The following is a 19,778-nucleotide window of genomic DNA, read 5'->3' on the forward strand; positions in this document are numbered from 1 at the left end:
TAGTGGTAAAGCGCTTGCTTCATAAGCGAGAGGTTCCAAGTTTGATCCCCACCACGTCCCTGGTAGTACAGCGCTCAACTTGTTTCTCCGCGCAGCGGCCTTGTTCCTCAAGGTTTGTGTTTCGGAGTTATAGAGTTGAGAGAGGGTTATAACCACTATTAAGTAGCCTCCTCATCTGTAGTGGCCTTTTCGGAGGTGAATAACAAAAAAAAAAAATTTCTATTTAAACTTGAAAAAATAATAATTTTTGTATTTAAATATATATATATATATATATATATATATATATATATATATATATATATATATATATATATATATATATATATTTTAATTTCAATACCTAGAAACTAGATATTTAAAAGCGCTGATTAAATTTATTTGCTGCCCTCGTGCGGTGAACAAATTTCACTCTTAAATTCCTTTGTTGCTTATTTAAATTAGTTCTAAATTAACATACAGCATCGAAAGTTTTTTTAAACTAACATTCTATTCTACAGAAATTAGCGAGCTAAGCAAGTTTCTCATTTAAAAGCTATCAAGCTATCAAAAAATTGCTCATTTAAAAGCTATAGATTTAAATAAGTTTTTTTAGTTATCGCTGACAACATTTTAAAGTCTAAAATATCATATTTAAAGCAATTTTAAATCATAAATTTATTCAAACTTACACATAGAAATTTATTTGATGATAAAAATTATAATACAAAATTAGATGAACAAAAATACGAATATCTATGTAAAAATATTCAAAAAAATTTTTTAAGTATTTTAAAATTTTAAGTTTTTTAATTTTGTAGTTTTAAAGATTAAAAAGTAATTTCAGCTATTTGAAAAATTACAATAGGATCATGGCAACCATCAAAAAAGTTTTGTTAAATATTAAATACTATTAGGCATTTTTTTATTTACATTATAAATATAAAAATTTGAGATGTCACAAATAGTGATTTTGCTAATTACTGAATATTCTGCAAGGCACTCAGATATTTGGAGCACCAAATATTCTGTAACAGTGATTTTGTTATATACTTAGTTATCATACATCAAATTGTTTTAACTATAGTTATGTATAAAACTATTCTTCAAACTACTAAAAATGTCAGTTATGTGGTTGTTGTTTTTATCAGGAGGCTGAATAAGTGTGAAATTTAGAAGTGCGAAACAGCTAAAGTGCTAAGCAGTTGCAAAAAACTGGCATGAGTGCGAACTGGCATAAGGCACCGATAAAATTTGCAAAGATTGGCATATTTGTGAAATAGATTTAGTGTGAATTGCCTTAAGTGCAAAGCAGTTGCAAAGATTGACATAAATGCAAATTGGCATAAGTGCAAATCCAAAGCCAATGTTTTCAAATACTTTTGGCGCACTTGTAAAAGGCTACTTTTCACTGATAAATCATGGTGTCTAGTAACACCGGTGACAAAAAAGAAATGTAAATAAAAACAACCAAACCAATCTCTAGAGAAAATATGCACAAATGAAAATATAGAAAAAAAAAGTTAAATTGCAAACGAACTCATTTTTTACATGAAACTGTTCGTTTAAATTAGACAGCATACCCTTACAAGCTGTGTTCAGAAAATGCAAAAAATGATCCTAATAGAACATTATAATAATAAAAGCTAAATAGAAACTTTTCTTAATAATTGCAGGTGACCATTTTTTTTGTTACAATCTGGTATTCAGTATTCGGCTGAATAGTCTGTAATATATTATCCAAATACTGAATAGTAAAAAAGTAGTTGAATACCAAATATTTATGACATCTCTAATAAATATTTGGTTTGTCACCGAATATTTGTGACATCTCTAATAAATATTCGGTTTGTCACCGAATATTTGTGACATCTCTAATAAATATTCGGTTTGTCACCGAATATTTGTGACATCTCTAATAAATATTCGGTTGTCACCGAATACACTGACAAACAAATAAAATTTTATTGTGCATATCTTGTTAAGTAGGTGGTTTTTTAAAACAAATTAAATATGCTGATTTCAAATATGCAAACCATTTTTCACCATCACGTCAAGTTGTAAAGATATTTGGGTTCAAATCTTTAGTATTTAAGGTAAAGTCTCTAATATTGTCGAAAAAAAAGTTATTCAAAAGTATGTCAACCTGGGTCTCAAAAGAAGCGTATTTTCATAGAGATTTTAAAAATGGTATTTGTTTGTAATAAAAATAAGTACTTTTTGTATTATTGCTGAGAAACATTTTGTTAAAATTTTTTTAAAAGTCTTTAGCATTTTTTCACATAATTTTTTTTGTCAATAAATTTTAAGTAAAAATATTTATCTTTTCTAAAATCTCTATGAAAATACGCTTCTTTTGAGACCCAGGTTGACATACTTTTGAATAACTTTTTTTTCAACAATATTAGGGACTTTACCTTAAATACTAAAGATTTGAACCCAAATATCTTTACAACTTGACGTGATGCTGAAAAATGGTTTGCATATTTGAAATCAGCATATTTAATTTGTTTTAAAAAACCACCTAGTTAACAAGATATGCACAATAAAATTTTATTTGTTTATCAGTGATATTTGTGACATCTCTAATAAATATTCGGTTTGTCACCGAATATTTGTGACATCTCTAATAAAAATTCATTCTTGTTTTCTCTCTACTATATCACACAAAGAAAAGAAGTGACTTAAATATGAAAAAACAAGAATATTGCTGAGAATGAAACAAGTCAAATATTTATAATTTAACATTTATAAAATTCAAAAATACTCCTGCTGTGCATATAACCCACTAAAAAAAATCATTTAAAGTATATTTATGTATCAAAAAAAAGTCTTATTTTTCTACTTATGTGAAACCTTAATATCCTTAAACTTTTTTTATATGTCAGAATGCAATGACCTTTTTTTGCTTATTCTGCTGCACCTAAATTCCCAATATCGCGAAAACGCTGTATAAAATGTTTTCCTGGCTAACACCCTGAATCATTAAACTTAGTTTTTAGAGATGTATCCTCATTAGAAGATACTTACACAGTTACTACCAAGGAGAAATTACCAAAAACTTATGACTAAGCATAAAAGGGTGCAAGGCTAGCAGAAATTTTCTGTTCATCAATTAAGTCTTAGCCAAGTATTTTTTATTTTATTTTATTAGAGACACTATCTGTAGTCTCAAACTCACGTGGTATCTCAAAACTACTCAACCAACCTTCAAAATAAGGGTATTTAAAGACTACTCTTTGTTTAAAAAACCAAAACCTACAAGGCAGCAGAACACAAGACACGTTGTACTAGATTACATGTTACAAGTGTTAGGTTGATCATAGGATCCTAATCATGACCTGACCTGAACAGATTAGATTAGAACAGATTACAGATACTGAAAAAGATATCATTACAGCAATCCTAATATTACTTTTGATAATAGTATGTGGCTTGATAAATAAAAAAAAAATTTAAATCTTAAAAATTGCTTTTAAATATAAATATAAATTATCTTCTTTAGTCATGGCAAAACAACTTTCAGTGTGAAACATATGCTTTGCTAATACTTTTTTATATTAGAATGAAGTGTTATCATGTTATCAATTTAAATATTTGTTGAATTGATGATTAATTTTAAACCCTAGTTCTGATCTCTGCTGATTTATTTTTAGTATAACTGATTTTAAACAATTTCTGACATAGAATTGGCCAATAATGGTATACCCTCTTAAACATATCCTATATGAACAATACCTGCTGTTTTGAAAAAGATGTAGAACATGATTTTCTTACAAACATGACATGTCTTAATAATGTAAGACATGCCAAATTATAGGAATTTAAGATAAAAGTTTAGTTTTTAAAATAAAACTGATAACAGTTTTTTGAATAAGACTATCATAAGGTGACCAAAATGTTAAACCAATGTAGGTTCTCTGTTATTTAGATCCCTTGCAAAAGATCTTTATTAAAAAATTTTATTAATCAATTTTTTAAAACATATTTTATTAGAGTTTTGGTAAGACATTGATTAAAATACATATTATAAAAATGTGACCATATGCTAGCAATTTATATATCTGTATGGTAGTGAAGTAGCACTTAGTAGCAATCTAAAGCAGACATTTGCCACTATATAGCAAACGGTTTAGGTTTACAAAAGAGTAAACTGGAAACTTTACTACAAAAATACAAATAAAGTTGTATTTTTTTAAAATGCTTTAAAATCAATACAAATTAAATCAATATATTTTCACTTTAACAATAACTGTATACAATTTTTATATAATAACATTTACAAACAGTTATAAACAAATGATGTGTAAAGACCTATGATGGTATAAATTATAGCATAATAATATTAATCATAATAATAATATTAATACTAATAATGATAATAACATAACTATAATAATAACGATAACAATAATAAAATAGTAATTATAATATTAAATACAGCAATATATGACAGTATAACCTTTTCATATTTTTACAAATATATACAAAATATAAACATTTGTAGCAAATAGTGATAATCATTAATAATAATGCAAAAAAATATATATATATTTATATATAAAATCATAATAATATCAATAACAAAATAATATAACAGATAAAAAGGAGAAAAGAAAATGGAGAGAAGTTAATGACACGAAAAGAAAAGTCAAAGAAGAAGTCCTAGAAGAGTTTTGTTATGTATCAGAATTTTTAAGCATAATATATGCATTAAAATAAAAATAAAAAAAGAATTAAAATAAAAAATTAGTTATAGAGAATAACTAAGCGGGGAAGGAAGGGGGGGAGGGGAAGATTGCATAAAAAATAGTTTCATTGTTTATTTTTTACATGTTTATTTTTTACAGGGTTAAATAACAATGCCACAAACTTTACAAGCATATAAACTTTACAAGCATATAAACTTTACAGGATGATTAAAATGAGGGTATTTGATTGTGACTAAATGAATTTTTATAATTTTTTCTTTAAGTTTTATTTTTATAGTTTTAATTTTTTATCTTTGTTTTATGAGTTTTATACTTTTATTTCTATTTTATCAATTTTAAATTCTTATTTATGAGTTTTATACTTTTATTTTATTTAAAAAATTTAGTAATAGAGAAAAAATAAAAGGGGGCGATTGCATAAATGATAGTTCATTGATTATTATTATTAAGGATAAACTTTTTTACATGGGTTATGAAGGCATTTCTATTTGTTATTTTAAAGAATATTTTTTTAGTTTTAACAGGAAGAGAATTTTAAAAGTAAATTGATTGATACTTGACTGACCTAATCCTATACTTATGTGTTTGTTTTATAGGCATAGAGAGACTATAATAAGATACAGAACTAAGTATATAACTATGTACGTCACTTGTGAATTTAAAATAGCATATCATTGTGGATAATGCCCCATACAAGTACACAGTTTGATAAGTAGATAAGTTCGTCAAGCTTTTAAATTTTAGAAAGATTATATAGTATGTCAGAACAAAAACTGTTAGGTTGAAAGTGAATTATTCTTAATGACTTATTCTGGAGATTAACAATGGTTTTTTTATAAATGGATGAACTTTATCTTCATGTCTGACAACTATAGCGTAGATGGGAATTAAAAATAGCATGCCTAATATTCACAAGGGTTTAATATTCACAAAATGCAATATTTTGGTAAGCATTTCATTTGCTCAACGAGTTTGTTTAATATGGATATTAATTTGTTGGATCAACAAAATATTTTCATCAAATATGCCTAGATAGTTTATTTTATTGACAATATTTAATTTTTAATCACTAATTCTAAAATATGACTTTTTTAGTAATTTTTTTTCTTGGAGGTTTAAATAGAACTAATTTAGTTTTTTTGACATTTAAAGATATTTTGTTTGATCGCAACCTTTGAACCAGTGATGCCAGGTCATAATTTAGGGTATTTATTTAGCTTTTTTCAAGATTCATCTATTATCAGGAGGTTAGTGTCATCAGCAAAATGATTTGAGTACTTAGCACATGTGTTTAAATCAACTATGTAGATAAAGAAAAGAAAGGGACCCAGAATTGAATCCTGAGAAATACTTATAGATATGAACTTAGTAGTGGATAAGATATTCCCAATAGTAACTCTTCATGGGCAATGGCTTAGATATGACATTATCAGTTCAAAGCAATTCCCCTTACACCATAATGATATAGTTTTGATAATAGAATTTCAAAGCCTAGCGTATGGTTTCAGTTATAGCTTTGAGTGTTTGGTTAGTATAGTATTTCTATTGGAATCCAAAATGCAGACTATATAAGCTATTAGATGGATTTAAAAAACTGAGTAACCTGTTATACATAAGCTCCTTAATTAATTTGCCTATATTTGAGAGTAAGGATATAGGCTGATAGTTACAAGAATCTTGTTAACAGTTGCTTTTAAAAATTGGAACAACTTCAGTAACTTTAAAATAAGTCAGGGAATATCCCTGACTGAAAAGAATAATTTATAATAGTACTCAAGAGGAAGCTCTTGAGATGCTAAGAAAAGGAATTCTTGGGATGCTAAGAAAAGGAATTCTTGAGATGCTAAGAAAAGGAATTCTTGAGATGCTAAGAAAAGGAATTCTTGAGATGCTAAGAAAAGGAATTCTTGGGATGCTAAGAAAAGGAATTCTTGAGATGCTAAGAAAAGGAATTCTTGAGATGCTAAGAAAAGGAATTCTTGGGATGCTAAGAAAAGGAATTCTTGGGATGCTAAGAAAAGGAATTCTTGGGATGCTAAGAAAAGGAATTCTTGAGATGCTAAGAAAAGGAATTCTTGGGATGCTAAGAAAAGGAATTCTTGGGATGCTAAGAAAAGGAATTCTTGAGATGCTAAGAAAAGGAATTCTTGGGATGCTAAGAAAAGGAATTCTTGGGATGCTAAGAAAAGGAATTCTTGGGATGCTAAGAAAAGGAATTCTTGGGATGCTAAGAAAAGGAATTCTCGGGATGCTAAGAAAAGGAATTCTTGGGATGCTAAGAAAAGGAATTCTTGGGATGCTAAGAAAAGGAATTCTTGGGATGCTAAGAAAAGGAATTCTTGGGATGCTAAGAAAAGGAATTCTTGGGAAGATCATTATTTTCAAAGAAAAGCTATTAAAATAACACTAAGAAATAATGAATCACTATAACAATTATTATTTTTACAAAATTAACCAATATTATTAATTTTATTAAAAAACTAATTATTTATTTTCTTAAATAAATAAAAATGTATAAAAACTTAAATTAACTAAGTAACTAATTATTTATTTTCTTAAATAAATAAATGTATAAAAATTTAAATTAAATAAATATTAACAATCCAGTACAACATTATCATTACAATTATAATAATGTGGATTGTTCTAATATTTTAACATTTTATTTCATTTAAAAACCAAAAAGAAAATTACAAGTACATAGAAAACTTAGGTGGCAAATATTACCCAATTACATATATATCAGCTAAATTTTCATGGTGTTCTTCAAGAAGATGTAGCCATTCATCAAGATTTTCTTCACGTGGCTGCTGCCCATTTACATTCCATGATGATGTAACAATCCTGTATAAAAAATTTTAATTTACAAATAGAACAAATACAACTTGATATTTGCTACATTTTAACAACTAAAAATTTCTCATGCAACAAAATATAAAAATGTAGAACTTTTAAATACCTCAGGGACATTTTAACGACAGTTGCTTTCTAAAAAAGTACTTTACAATAATAAATACTAATAGATCTAAAAATTTAGAATAGTATGTTAGAACATTTTTATATTAATAACTTGAGCATTTTTTATTTTGTATACTGAATTTTGGGAGATTTTTATAAAAAATCAGTATGCAAAATAAAAATCACCCAAAAAAGTAAACATATATATATATATATTGTTTACTTTTTTATATAAACTTTTTTATATAAATGAAAACAATGTCTAGCACAACAACAATATATACTATATTGTTGTTGTGCTAGACATTGTTTTCATTTATAGCAACATGTTTTAATTTATAGCAAAAATTTCAAAATAAAAAATAATACAGAAATAAAAAAAAAGACATATATATATATAAATATATAAATATATATATATATATATATATATATATATTTATATATATATACATATATATATATATATATATATATATATATATATATATATATATGTAAATATATATATTGTATACATATTTACATATATATATATATATATATATATTATATACATACATATATATATATATATATATATATATATATATATATATATATATATATATATATATATATATATATACATATATATATATATATATATATATATATATATATATATATATATATATATATATATTATATTATATATTATATATTATAACAATAATAATAATAATAATTCTCACAGGTTGTACTTTTAATTTAATTTTTTAAATTTGATAAATTGAATAACATGTAAATAAATGGAGTCAATGCTTTTTTTAACAAAAGGATTTTCGATTGAGCGATATATTTATGCTCTAAATAACCGGTAAAATTACAGACAAAAAAGTATAGTCCAGCAAAAAAAACACGGTCTTTATAAAACTAAAAAAAAACTAAAATAAAATGTGCCAAAGCACTTCGTAAGTTAAATAACAATATTGTATGCTTTCATAAAGCATACAGTGTTGTTATATAATTTTTTAATATATTGTTAAATATATCCCATTTATCAAAACACTTTAAAGATATTTAAAGTATATTCATTATAAATTTTTTGGGTATTAAACCAATTCAATTTAGAAATATTTTCGTAATCTTTTTAATCTTGAAAGTATGAAACTGTAATACTTTTTAAGTTAAAATCTGGAGAAAAAATGTAGCTTGCAACAATTATTTTCTTCGCTCGGGCTACACACACCACACGGCAATTTCAAATTGATACCTTGTTATTTATACCGCAAAAAGTTCGGTCACTTTTAAGTGATGAATGTTCAAAGATTAAAAGCTTTGAACATTCATATCTTAGGCAATAAACGTTTTTTTTTAAATTATACATACAACTATCTCGTTAACCCATTTTGTAAAAATTAAGCAATAAAAACAAAAGTAGAATTTGATATTTTGTTTCAAATGAGAACAGCTAGCTTGACCGAACTTTCAACGCCAAATCATAAGTTCGGTCACTATATAGATTCCAATCAAAACATCGCAATATTACAAATTTAACTTCCAAATAACACATCGCAATCTCACAAATTTAATATTTAAAAAACGCAACGCAATAACAAATCGCCATATCATAAATTTACATCAAAACTCATGAAAAATAATTTTCTAATGTTATTTTACAATAAAATTATGAAACAAAATTGTTTAATTCAATTTTTAAAAAAAATTTTTTTTATTTGACAACTTTGATAAAAAAAATTTATTAAAAAGCGAAAATTATTTTTAGCAAACAAATTTTTTTCGAAGGCTCTTAAATATACAAATGCTTAGTTTTATCACTACTTTCAGAGTCTGCTTATTTATAGTTTTAAAAATATGCACGATTTTGAATTTTTTTTATATGCAGACATTATTTCAGCGCATTACAATCATTTTTTTTTTTTTTTGAATATTAAATTTGTGAAATTGTGATGTGTTATTTGGACGTTAAATTTGTAATATTGCAATGTTTTGATTGGAATGTATATAGTGACCGAACTTATGAGTTGGCGTTGAATTGATTCGCATAGATTTTTTTCAATCAGCGATTCACGACGTTTCTGCTAATAGACCTTTTCGCAAACTTAACTTTTAGTTCGGCAAAATATTAAATGTTTGGTGCAATGTAAAAGTACATAAAAGTTTCGAGCAACTGATGAAAACAAAGTCGAGCTTTGTGCTAACTTGTATAACTGCATAACTCTATAACTTCATAACGCGTCAGAAAATTGAGTTTTGATATCTCGATAGTATATCTTATTTATTCTTTACAATACCTTAATCATTATTGCTTAACGTATTGTAAAGAATAAATAATTATTTGAATAATGATCTGAACAAATTAAACTGCAATTTCTCGATACTGCAAATTCTCGAACTGATAGTATATCTTAAGATATACTATCAGTTTAATTTGTTCAGATCATTATTCAAAAACAAGATGTTGGCAAAAAAAAAAAATGATGAAATTCTTTGCTTGCTGGTAAAGAATTTTATTAGGTATATGACATGAAATTTTAAATTGATCAAACACTAGATTGTTATACATCATTGGAAAGGTCTTCAATTTAGTATTTTAAAGGTGAAAAAATTATCTGAATTAAACAATTCTACAAAAAGTTATGGCTTTTTGTAGAATTGTTCAATTCTGATAATTTGAAATCTTTCTTAATTTGACTTAATTAAGACTTAAATTGTCATAACTTTGTCAATTCTTATCGAAATACTTACAACATGGTATCAACAGAAAGGTCTTACAAAGCGAAATATCTTTATATAAAATATGTAAAAAGGCCGCTAGAGGGGCGTCTAAGAAATACTTTAATGTAGGGTTTGAACTGTCTGCGCAGATCTGCGCAGATATGCGCAGACAGTGTAACTTGTCTGCGCAGACGTCGGCGCCGACAAAATTTACTGCTTTGTAGATGATTTTTTGAAATCAACAAAAAAAGTTTTAAACTTAAAAAATGTTTTAAGTAATATTTTAACTTTATTATTAATTCAGTGATTAGTAACAATAGGAGTTTTCAAAGATTCTTACAGTAATAAAAATGTCTAATGCTGGCGCTTATTCGGTGATTTCTTGACATTCAATTTCATTGAGAATTGCACCTTCTTCAAGAATGTAATCAGTCTTGTCATTTGTATCCATTAGCACGCTATTGGTATACAAGAATACCAGCTTTTCAACCCTCTCATTCGTAAGACGATTTTTTAGTCGCAAGTGAATAAATCAAAAAGTCTACCAAACTCTTTCTGCTGTAGCCGATGAGCAGATCATTTCGTTAATAGGCTTAGCAATTTCGTAAAGAGCAGAATATTTATCGGGACCGATAATGTTCCAATAATTTCGCGCGTTCATCTTGAATATTGTTTCCTTTCTTCTCTCAGGCAGCGCAGCCATTTCTCCTATAAAAGCAATCAATTCATCCTCAGCAGTGTCAGCAATTTTAGGTTTGATCTTTTCGGCGAATTCAACTGTAGCAGTGATAAAATCGGTTTTATTTTCATTCAAATATAAACCTTCTGCGGCATTTTTGGGCGTTAATATGAAAGCAATTCCAATACCTGGTGTAAAGAGAAAATCGAGGCGAGATTGCACTTTTTGTGGTATGTCTTTATCGTCCATATATGAATTGTACATTTGACCAAAGTAATCATACACGAGAGACAATGGAGCTTCATCACTTTCTAGCTTTCCGATCACGTTGGAAGGAAATTCAATGCTTTTGACAAGCTTAGAGAGACGGTCCCAAAATGGGTTAGATTTTATCAACGCCATAACATCAGCAGATGTATTCTTCGGTTGAATTTCCTTCAGTAACGTACTTTCTTCGTCTACCAACTTAATAAGAACGTATTTTGATAGCTGGAGACTGCTCATTGATTTATAATAACTAAACCACCCAGCGGGCACGGTTATGCTCATTGTACATACATTGTACGTCCGGACGGAACGTACAATTTTAGATCAATTTTGGTTCAGATTGGAAATACTGAATGACGTCCAAATCTGAACCTACAATGTATATTCAAATTGGACGTACATTTTAAGTACGATTTTGGTTCATATTGGAAATACTGACAGACGTCCAAATAAGAACGTGCAATGAACTATCTTTTGGACTTATGTCCAATAAGATCGTTCATTGCATATTTTCGTATATATAAAAAAAAAAAACAGATTTTGAGCCTATTTGGAACAAAAATAGTCAAATTTGCGGTAGTGGTGTAGTGGTAAGAGCGCTCGCTTTGTAAGCGAGAGGTTCGGAGTTCGACTCCCACCACGTCCCTGGAAGTACCGCGCTCAACTTAGTTTCTCCGCGCAGCGGCCTAGCTCAGCAAGGTTCGTGTTTCGGAGTTAAAGAGTTGAGAGAGGGTTTCACCACGAACAACAACTAAAAAATAAAAAAACACAAAAAAATGAGTAGCCTCCTCGACTGTAGTGGCCTCTCGGGCCTTGGGGAGGTGAATAATCTAAAAAAAAAAAAAAAAAAAAAAAATTTAACCATTCTTGTATTATATTTTATTTATTGCATTTGTAATGTAATGTATTACATTTCGGGTGAAGAACCTTACTCGACTTTTTACTTTTCTTTTTCTTGACTTATGTAAAATGACTGACACAAATAAAAATAAATATGTGGGATCATAAAGATTTATTATTAAAAAAATCTTCCTCTTCAACAGCTTTACCACCACCATCTTTTCTGTCAGGGGCACGTTTCAGAATATTGCCAATAGAATGGTGTACTTCATATAAAGTATACTTCGTCATAGAATCTAAAATATAAAACTATTACATACTAACTGATCATAAACAAGTAAAATATTTTAAATGACATTTTACTTTTTTTCAAGATGAGAACAAATTAACTTGGTTATTAATTTAAGACATCAAATATATCCAAAGAAACGTGCATATCTTTTAAATATATTTAAACTTTATTAAATAGTTAACACTCTCTCAAAATCAAATAGACTCTTTTTATTAATAAAAACATTTAAGAATGTGAAAACAACGTACCTGTAATTACTCTTATGATGCTTGTTTTCTTAAAGGCTTGTGTTTACCCTTCATGTTGTAACAAGCCATCAACTTGTTAGTCTTCAAGTTAGTCATCAACATCAACATCATCTTTGTTAGTCATCAACTTGTAGGATTACAAAAAATTTTATTTTAACATAAACTTTCTTACTACATTTGGATAATTTATACTAAAACCTGCTTTTTATTTTATTTTTTAAAAAATCAGCTATCAGTAATATACTTTTTAAAGGCAAAAAAATAATTTAACATAGCTAAAATTTTAAAGAAGGTATTAACAACAAAGGTTTTAAAAAACAGCATTTAACAAACTTACATTAATATGATAGCTTTGAAATTTGCATGACATGAACTGCCACCAACCATTGTTAATTGTCTTTTCTTAAATCAATGATATATTATTATAATATATATATATATATATATATATATATATATATATATATATATATATATATATATATATATATATATATATATATATATATACATATTAAAACTTATATATATATATATATATATATATATATATATATATATATATATATATATATATATATAAGTTTTAATATATAATAATATATTATAATAATATATCATTGATTTATATATATATATATATATATATATATATATATATATATATATATATATATATATATATATATATATATATATATAGATAGATAGATAGATAGATAGATAGATAGATAGATAGATAGATAGATACATACATACATACATACATTATCACTTACTAGAAGCTGATATTTTACTACATCAGAAAGTTCATTATCAAACTTTTCAAATTTATTTAAATCATCAAGTTTTTTCACATGATATGTCTTTTGCCATTAAAAAAAATTATGGTATTTTAACTATTCACGAGTGTTTGTCATAACAATATGTAATTTGTTTAAATATTTTATGTTCCTAACATTTTTATCTTTTACATATAAAATAGCAATTAAATCAGGTTGAATACAAACAATTTAACAATAAAACAACTAACAACTTAATGGCTTAATTTTATATAACAATTTACCATAACTCTTTTGTTTATTAGATTTTTTTCAAAAATCCATAAAATAAAAAAATGAAAAAATAAAAACTTACTAGCTTCAGGAAGAGGAAATCTAGACATGGAGATTTTTGGAGAGACTATACACTTTGATGGAGACACTTTTTTAGGATATGAATTTTAGATACAGTAGGGGATGTAAAGTTGGGACAAGAGCTTGAAGATGAAGGCATCAAAACTGCTTCTGTGGAGGTATTTGAAGCAAAATCATTTATAGCTGGTTGAGTATGAAACTTGAAACAAGTTTTGAAATAGCAAGAGATTGTGAAGCTTCAGGATTTTGTAAAGGAAATAATATTGGAGCTTTTTCTTTTTTACTAAATGCAGCTTCATAAGCTCTTTCAGTTCCAGAACTTGCACCTTTAAATGTATGGGTAGATATATTAAAAGGAGATCATGACCTAACTCTGTTTAGGACATGTAGCTAAATAAAGAAAAATATATACAAATCTTAAATATCTTTATCTAGATAAATGTGCGTGCTTGTTATATATATAAACAAAGAAATTACAACTATGCATGGCATTTAATTTTGAAAATAAAAATAGTGCAAACTATATAAATCAATTAAACAATAGAGCATACGTATTAATTTTTCTTTCGGGTTTTAGCCATCTTCTGATTTTCAGCTTCTTTCTTATTTGAGGATACTTCAGATTCATCACTTATGAAATCAAAACCTTCACATACTGATCTGTCATCTAAATTTTATATATATATATATATATATATATATATATATAATTTTTAATTTATAAAAATAAATTTATATTGTCAATTTTATAGATCATTGACATATGAGATCGAGAATATCAATATCACAATACTTACTATGACGACACTTTCCTTAAGGATTGGAAAGCAAAAACCAATCATTCTGATGTATTAACTGTTGTTTACATGCTTTTAAAACATTAATATCTTTAGGCCATCGCTAAACTGCCTTTCATTTGGAGCTCCTTCAACCCACACTGAAGGGATTGTCAGCTCTTCTTTAACTGACCCTTCCAGCCATACTGCTCTATATCAAGACATATTTATTTTACTATAATAGAAGCAATGATATCATAATTATAGCATAATAAAAACAAATATAAAAGAGTTCTAGACATAAAAAGAAGTTTTTCTCCCAATTATTTATATAAATAAGCTAGTTTAAAGATCTACATTTCAAGTTCAGAAAAAAACTAAAATTAAATATTTTTAACATTGGGCAGTAAAAGAAATATTGATAAACCTCTTTTTTCATTTAAACAAACACATTTCCTTTGATAACTGCACAATTTAATGTTCTTTGGACAACTTTATTAAAATGTTTGGTGCGAAACAATGATATATTAAACTGCATTGATGGAGCGGGAGTATCAAAGACATAGTCTAAATATTTAGCAATAATAACATTACATTGAAAGGTACCATCATTGCTCTTAGCCTTTTTAAAAGCAATAGTAGAGTTGTGGAGCAAAAAACAATTATCTTTTCTGTTAGCTGAAATTTTAGTTTCTAAAGTTTTTTTAGGTAATTTTCCAAAACAATGTTGATACTCAGATTGTCGTTTTGAAACTTGAGACACTGGATTGGAAGAACTCCATATGTTTCTTTTCATTCTTTAAAGAAAGTTCTCAAAAGGAAAACATGATACTTTGTTAAGAGAACATGAATGATTACGAGAATTGTCAACTAAGTGCAAAAGATTATGCACATTATAGACTGTAAATGTATTGCCATATATATGTTTAGCTTCATTCACAAAATACTTTAGTAAATCACTTGCATAATCTAAATATGGAGCACGTAGATGGTCATCATCTTCTAATAATATGGTCATTGCAATACTTAGGACCAAAAAATGTTCATACAACTTCTTTGATACTATTTGATACCTCTAAATGCAACTGGACCGGTATATAATTAAAATTGTCGAAATTCTGTAGCTTTTCATCTATCCAAGGCATTTAAACTTCTAGGTTGCCGAGCAAACTTAAGATAGCTCTGAAATTTGAGCAGCAGATATTTTTCCACCTGGTCCTTTTTTCAGATAATTTAAGATGTGACACATTACACCTCAACATACAAGATGCATGTAATCTAGTGTGAAAGAATAAATGCAATCAATTCCAGTTAAAGGAGACATTAATTGTTGATAATTATTGTGATATCCAAACTGTTCAAAAGTAATTTTATCTCTCAATTAATAATGTTCATCTTCATTAAATACCACTCTTCCTTCATGTGTTCCATGAATAATGCACCTTTCACAGGAATAATAACTATACACTTTAAAAAGGCTCCAGAAGGTGCATCACAAACAAAAGATTTATTCTCTATGCTTATCTGGTTTCCATTAAACATAATTCCAGTGTGCCTTAACTCATTCCATTCATTAACAAAATTTAACAAATATTAGTTAATATTGTCTGGTTTATGATCACCATAAAGATAGCAATAACAAATATATCAGAATTATCAAAGTATGCAAGAATTGGCTACCTCTGCAAACTTGATGATTTAAAAAGAGGAATTCCATCAATATTTATTGACAGCTTGATAATATTACCAAGAACATTTTTTTCACTTAGAACACTTTTAATTCCTTTAAATATCCCATAATATGCATAATCCCCACCACATTTTCTTTCTACTGGTATTTTTTTTTGGTGTTTTTAAAAGAGTTATTGCATCTTTAGGAAGAGGACAACCATTATTACAAAGGATAAATAAAAGTTCATTAACAGATGAACAAGTCCAACGATTTTTAGTTGCACATTGAGCAAGCTTTTTATCTAATGATGACATTTCACCCTCATTAGAATAATCATTAGTGTTACAATCTGTATTGTTACTATCAGATTCACTACTGCTCGGATAATAATCATCAGTGAAGTAAGCATTATCGCTTAAAAAATATTGATTGACATACTTATACTCTCCAATAATTCATTGTCACTATTCACTGAATATGAGTCATCAAATGAAGATGAAACAGTTGTAGAAACAAGCGATGTTGATTTTTCTGTAAGAAGAGAAAAATCAATAACATGTTGTTCAACAACTGTCTCATCCTCACTTGACAAATCTAAAAGTGTATTTCCTTTTCTATTGATACCTTTCCAGTTTTTTACATTGGATGCCATTTAAAAGAATACTGAACTTCAAAAAAACACCACAATAGATGTCTACTTTAAAAGGTGATAATAGGTAATAGGTGATAACGCCAAATTTTTATAAACATTCAGCAAATATATATTTGAAGTTTAGTTGCTATTTTGGAACTATTATTTAAAAAAAATTTCAAGGTTCATTTCTAATCCGGGAACGGACGAACGACGTTCTCGGATTAGAAATGGACCTACAATGTACATACATTGTACGTGCTTGTGGCCGCTGGGCATCGTGTAGATACAGGCATGGACAATGAAAGAGAAATAATTGCTGCAATTTGTCTTTCATCAAACTTTGCTTTCACAATGTGATGATTTTTCACATATTTGATGATTTTTCTCTGCATCTTTGACTATTTTTGTGGCCTCAGTTGTAGAAACTTACAAGCAAGTTGAATCAATGAGCTCCGCATCCACTAGCCGAGATGTGTGGATATTTCTCCTCGAGGATCCTCTACGCTGATTTCATAACAGGAGCGTTGTCGCTTATGAAACTGGTATTTTTGTGAGCCAATCTTTTCAACAGCTTGTAAGATTGCCCCTGCAACTGCAGATGAATTTTGAATGATTATCCAGATATATTTATCGAGGTGTAAAAAAAAAAGCTTCTGATTGGGTGCATTAATACAAAAATTCACTATGTGATCGCCTCTTATGTTTGTCCAGCCGTCAGACATCAGTGTTAAGTTTGTTTCAGAATTCAAAATTTCATTTACAGAAGAAGAACATTTTGTGTATTGTTTGTCGAGCAGAGATCCTGATTAGGCTTTAGCATTCGGGATGATTGAGCGACTTAACAAAATCCTTAAAGGCCTCCGATTTGACTAAACGCAATGATATACCCGTACGATAAAAGAAATTAGCAAGCTTCGTGTCAATATCATTTTTGAGCTCTTCATTAATTGATGGATGTCCACGCTGCGTCGGTGAATAAGACATAGACGGAAGTTGCTGAGAACCATTAATTAGATGTGACAATTCATAATTACGCTTAGAAAACAATATTTTTTCTCGACACTGGCGTTTGTTGATCTTTTATGCGCTGCAAGGCGTTCCTTCGACCATTGAATAGTTTTGTTACATGCTAAACAAGTGCCAGAACGCTTCTCTCGATCAAGATTTGTCAAATAATTCGAAACTTTGATGTTTTCCATTTTAAACATTTTGAATGACGAAAATACACAACTTCTTGATTCTAAATCACTTTAAATTGTAGTAAGAAACACTTACAAAAGTTTATATCAATTGATTATATGTAGCTCGAACCAAAAAGAAACAGATAAGTAATGAAAAACTTGTAAAAAGGAGATAATTATCATAATTATCTACTTTTTACGAGTTTTTCCAAATGTCTGAAATTATTTTTGCATAACTAAATTATGCAAAAATAATTTGATTCAAAAATTTGACATTTGATTCAAATAATTTAAATTTTTTGTTTCCGTTAAAGTGTCTGCGCAGACGTCATTATATGCGCATATTTTGTCTGCGCAGATCTGCGCAGACACATTTTCCGAATCCTACTTTAATGTGTTAAAAAAAACTCGCTTTATGTAAAGAAATATCAAAATTATATTGAAATTTAAAACTTTATTAGTATTTTTTAATATATTCTAACAGGGTACTATCAAATATGATTTAGATACTTTAGGTTGATAGGCTAGAAGTCCTTAGGGTGCACCCTCTATAGTTGTAGCTGCACCCTCTAACCTAATATCAAGGTCATTACTTTGTATTTTCATATCTAAATGAATACATTTTAACATCAAAATAAAGAATTTCAGGGATAGAAACGCGAAGAGGGCACAAAAGAGTACTATTTTGGAGCTCTCCACCCCTCAAACCTAGGGTATGATGGGTTAAAACTCAAATATCTTTTGTAAAAATAAATATTTATAAAAACACAAATTTTACATAAAATAAAAACAAACTCATAACAATATACAAAAACTTAATATACATATAGACTATATACAAATATAAACATCATCAATATATACTAAACACTATACATACACCTATCAATAGGTGTATATAGATTCACTAAAAAGTGAATCTGCGTGCACTTAATAACTATATGTATAGTTATTATTAATAAGTATATGTATTAATAATTATAGTATATGTATTAATAAGTATATGTATAGTTGTTGAAAACGTCACCATTCCTGATTTATCTGCCCTTTCTTCTGCCACCAGGAGGTTTGTATTTAAAATAAGGCAGATCTTTATTTCCATTCTGGGCCCATATACGGAAGGCCCTTTTTGATTTAGGCCCAGGATGGCTTTGGGGCCAAACCAAAAAATCACTCCTAGGCAAGCCGATATTTTATATAAAAAAAAAATTTCATGAGTTTTTCAAAAATGAAAATAAATAAAAAATAAAACAAAACAGTTAAAGAATTACCAAGGAGGTCTTGGTTTCCACTCTGGGCGCCAGATGGCAGTGATGACGTTGAAGAAGCTGAATTAAAATAAATTGAATAAAAATCATAAGAATATATTGCTGACCTTTTTTTATTTTTGCTGACCTTTATTTATTTTATAAAACAAACAAAGTAAGAAATAAAATACCGGACTGCAGTAAATGCTCTCCAGCAGCTAAATTAATAAAAAGTATAAATCTATTTCACCTCAATTAACAATTTATTGTTCAAATTAACGCAACATTTATTAAAATAATAAAAATCCTACCAAGAATTTCCTTTCTTTTAGCTGAAAAAAAAAAATTTTGAAATTATTTTAATCTAGTATGAAGTCATTAAAAAAAAAAAGTTACAACATTTAAATATATCTTTTGCGAGCTAAAAAATACAAAT

General features: G+C 27.5%; 1 protein-coding gene and 1 long non-coding RNA gene across 2 annotated transcripts in view; both read right to left on the bottom strand.

Moving 5' to 3' along the window:
• Nucleotides 1-7,723, bottom strand: part of LOC101240090 (phosphatidylinositol 4,5-bisphosphate 5-phosphatase A) — a 62,541-nt gene extending 54,818 nt beyond the window's left edge. The window contains exons 1-2 of the mRNA XM_065807480.1: nucleotides 7,651-7,723; nucleotides 7,419-7,535 (exon numbers count right to left, since the gene is read on the bottom strand). Of these exons, the coding sequence (XP_065663552.1) occupies nucleotides 7,419-7,535; nucleotides 7,651-7,661 (128 nt within the window). The 5' untranslated portion in view covers nucleotides 7,662-7,723. The remainder of the gene's footprint in view (nucleotides 1-7,418; nucleotides 7,536-7,650) is intronic.
• Nucleotides 7,724-13,032: 5,309 nt separating this feature from the next.
• On the bottom strand, nucleotides 13,033-19,561 carry LOC136085836 (uncharacterized). Its single transcript, XR_010641219.1, has 6 exons — nucleotides 19,534-19,561; nucleotides 19,367-19,423; nucleotides 14,630-14,819; nucleotides 14,384-14,499; nucleotides 13,834-14,222; nucleotides 13,033-13,098 (listed from the first exon to the last, which is right to left on the bottom strand). It is a non-coding gene; the product is annotated as an uncharacterized LOC136085836 (long non-coding RNA).
• Between the last annotated feature and the right edge of the window lie 217 nt (nucleotides 19,562-19,778).

The sequence above is a fragment of the Hydra vulgaris genome, chromosome 10 (assembly GCF_038396675.1).
Source record: "Hydra vulgaris chromosome 10, alternate assembly HydraT2T_AEP".
Classification (NCBI taxonomy): domain Eukaryota; kingdom Metazoa; phylum Cnidaria; class Hydrozoa; order Anthoathecata; family Hydridae; genus Hydra; species Hydra vulgaris.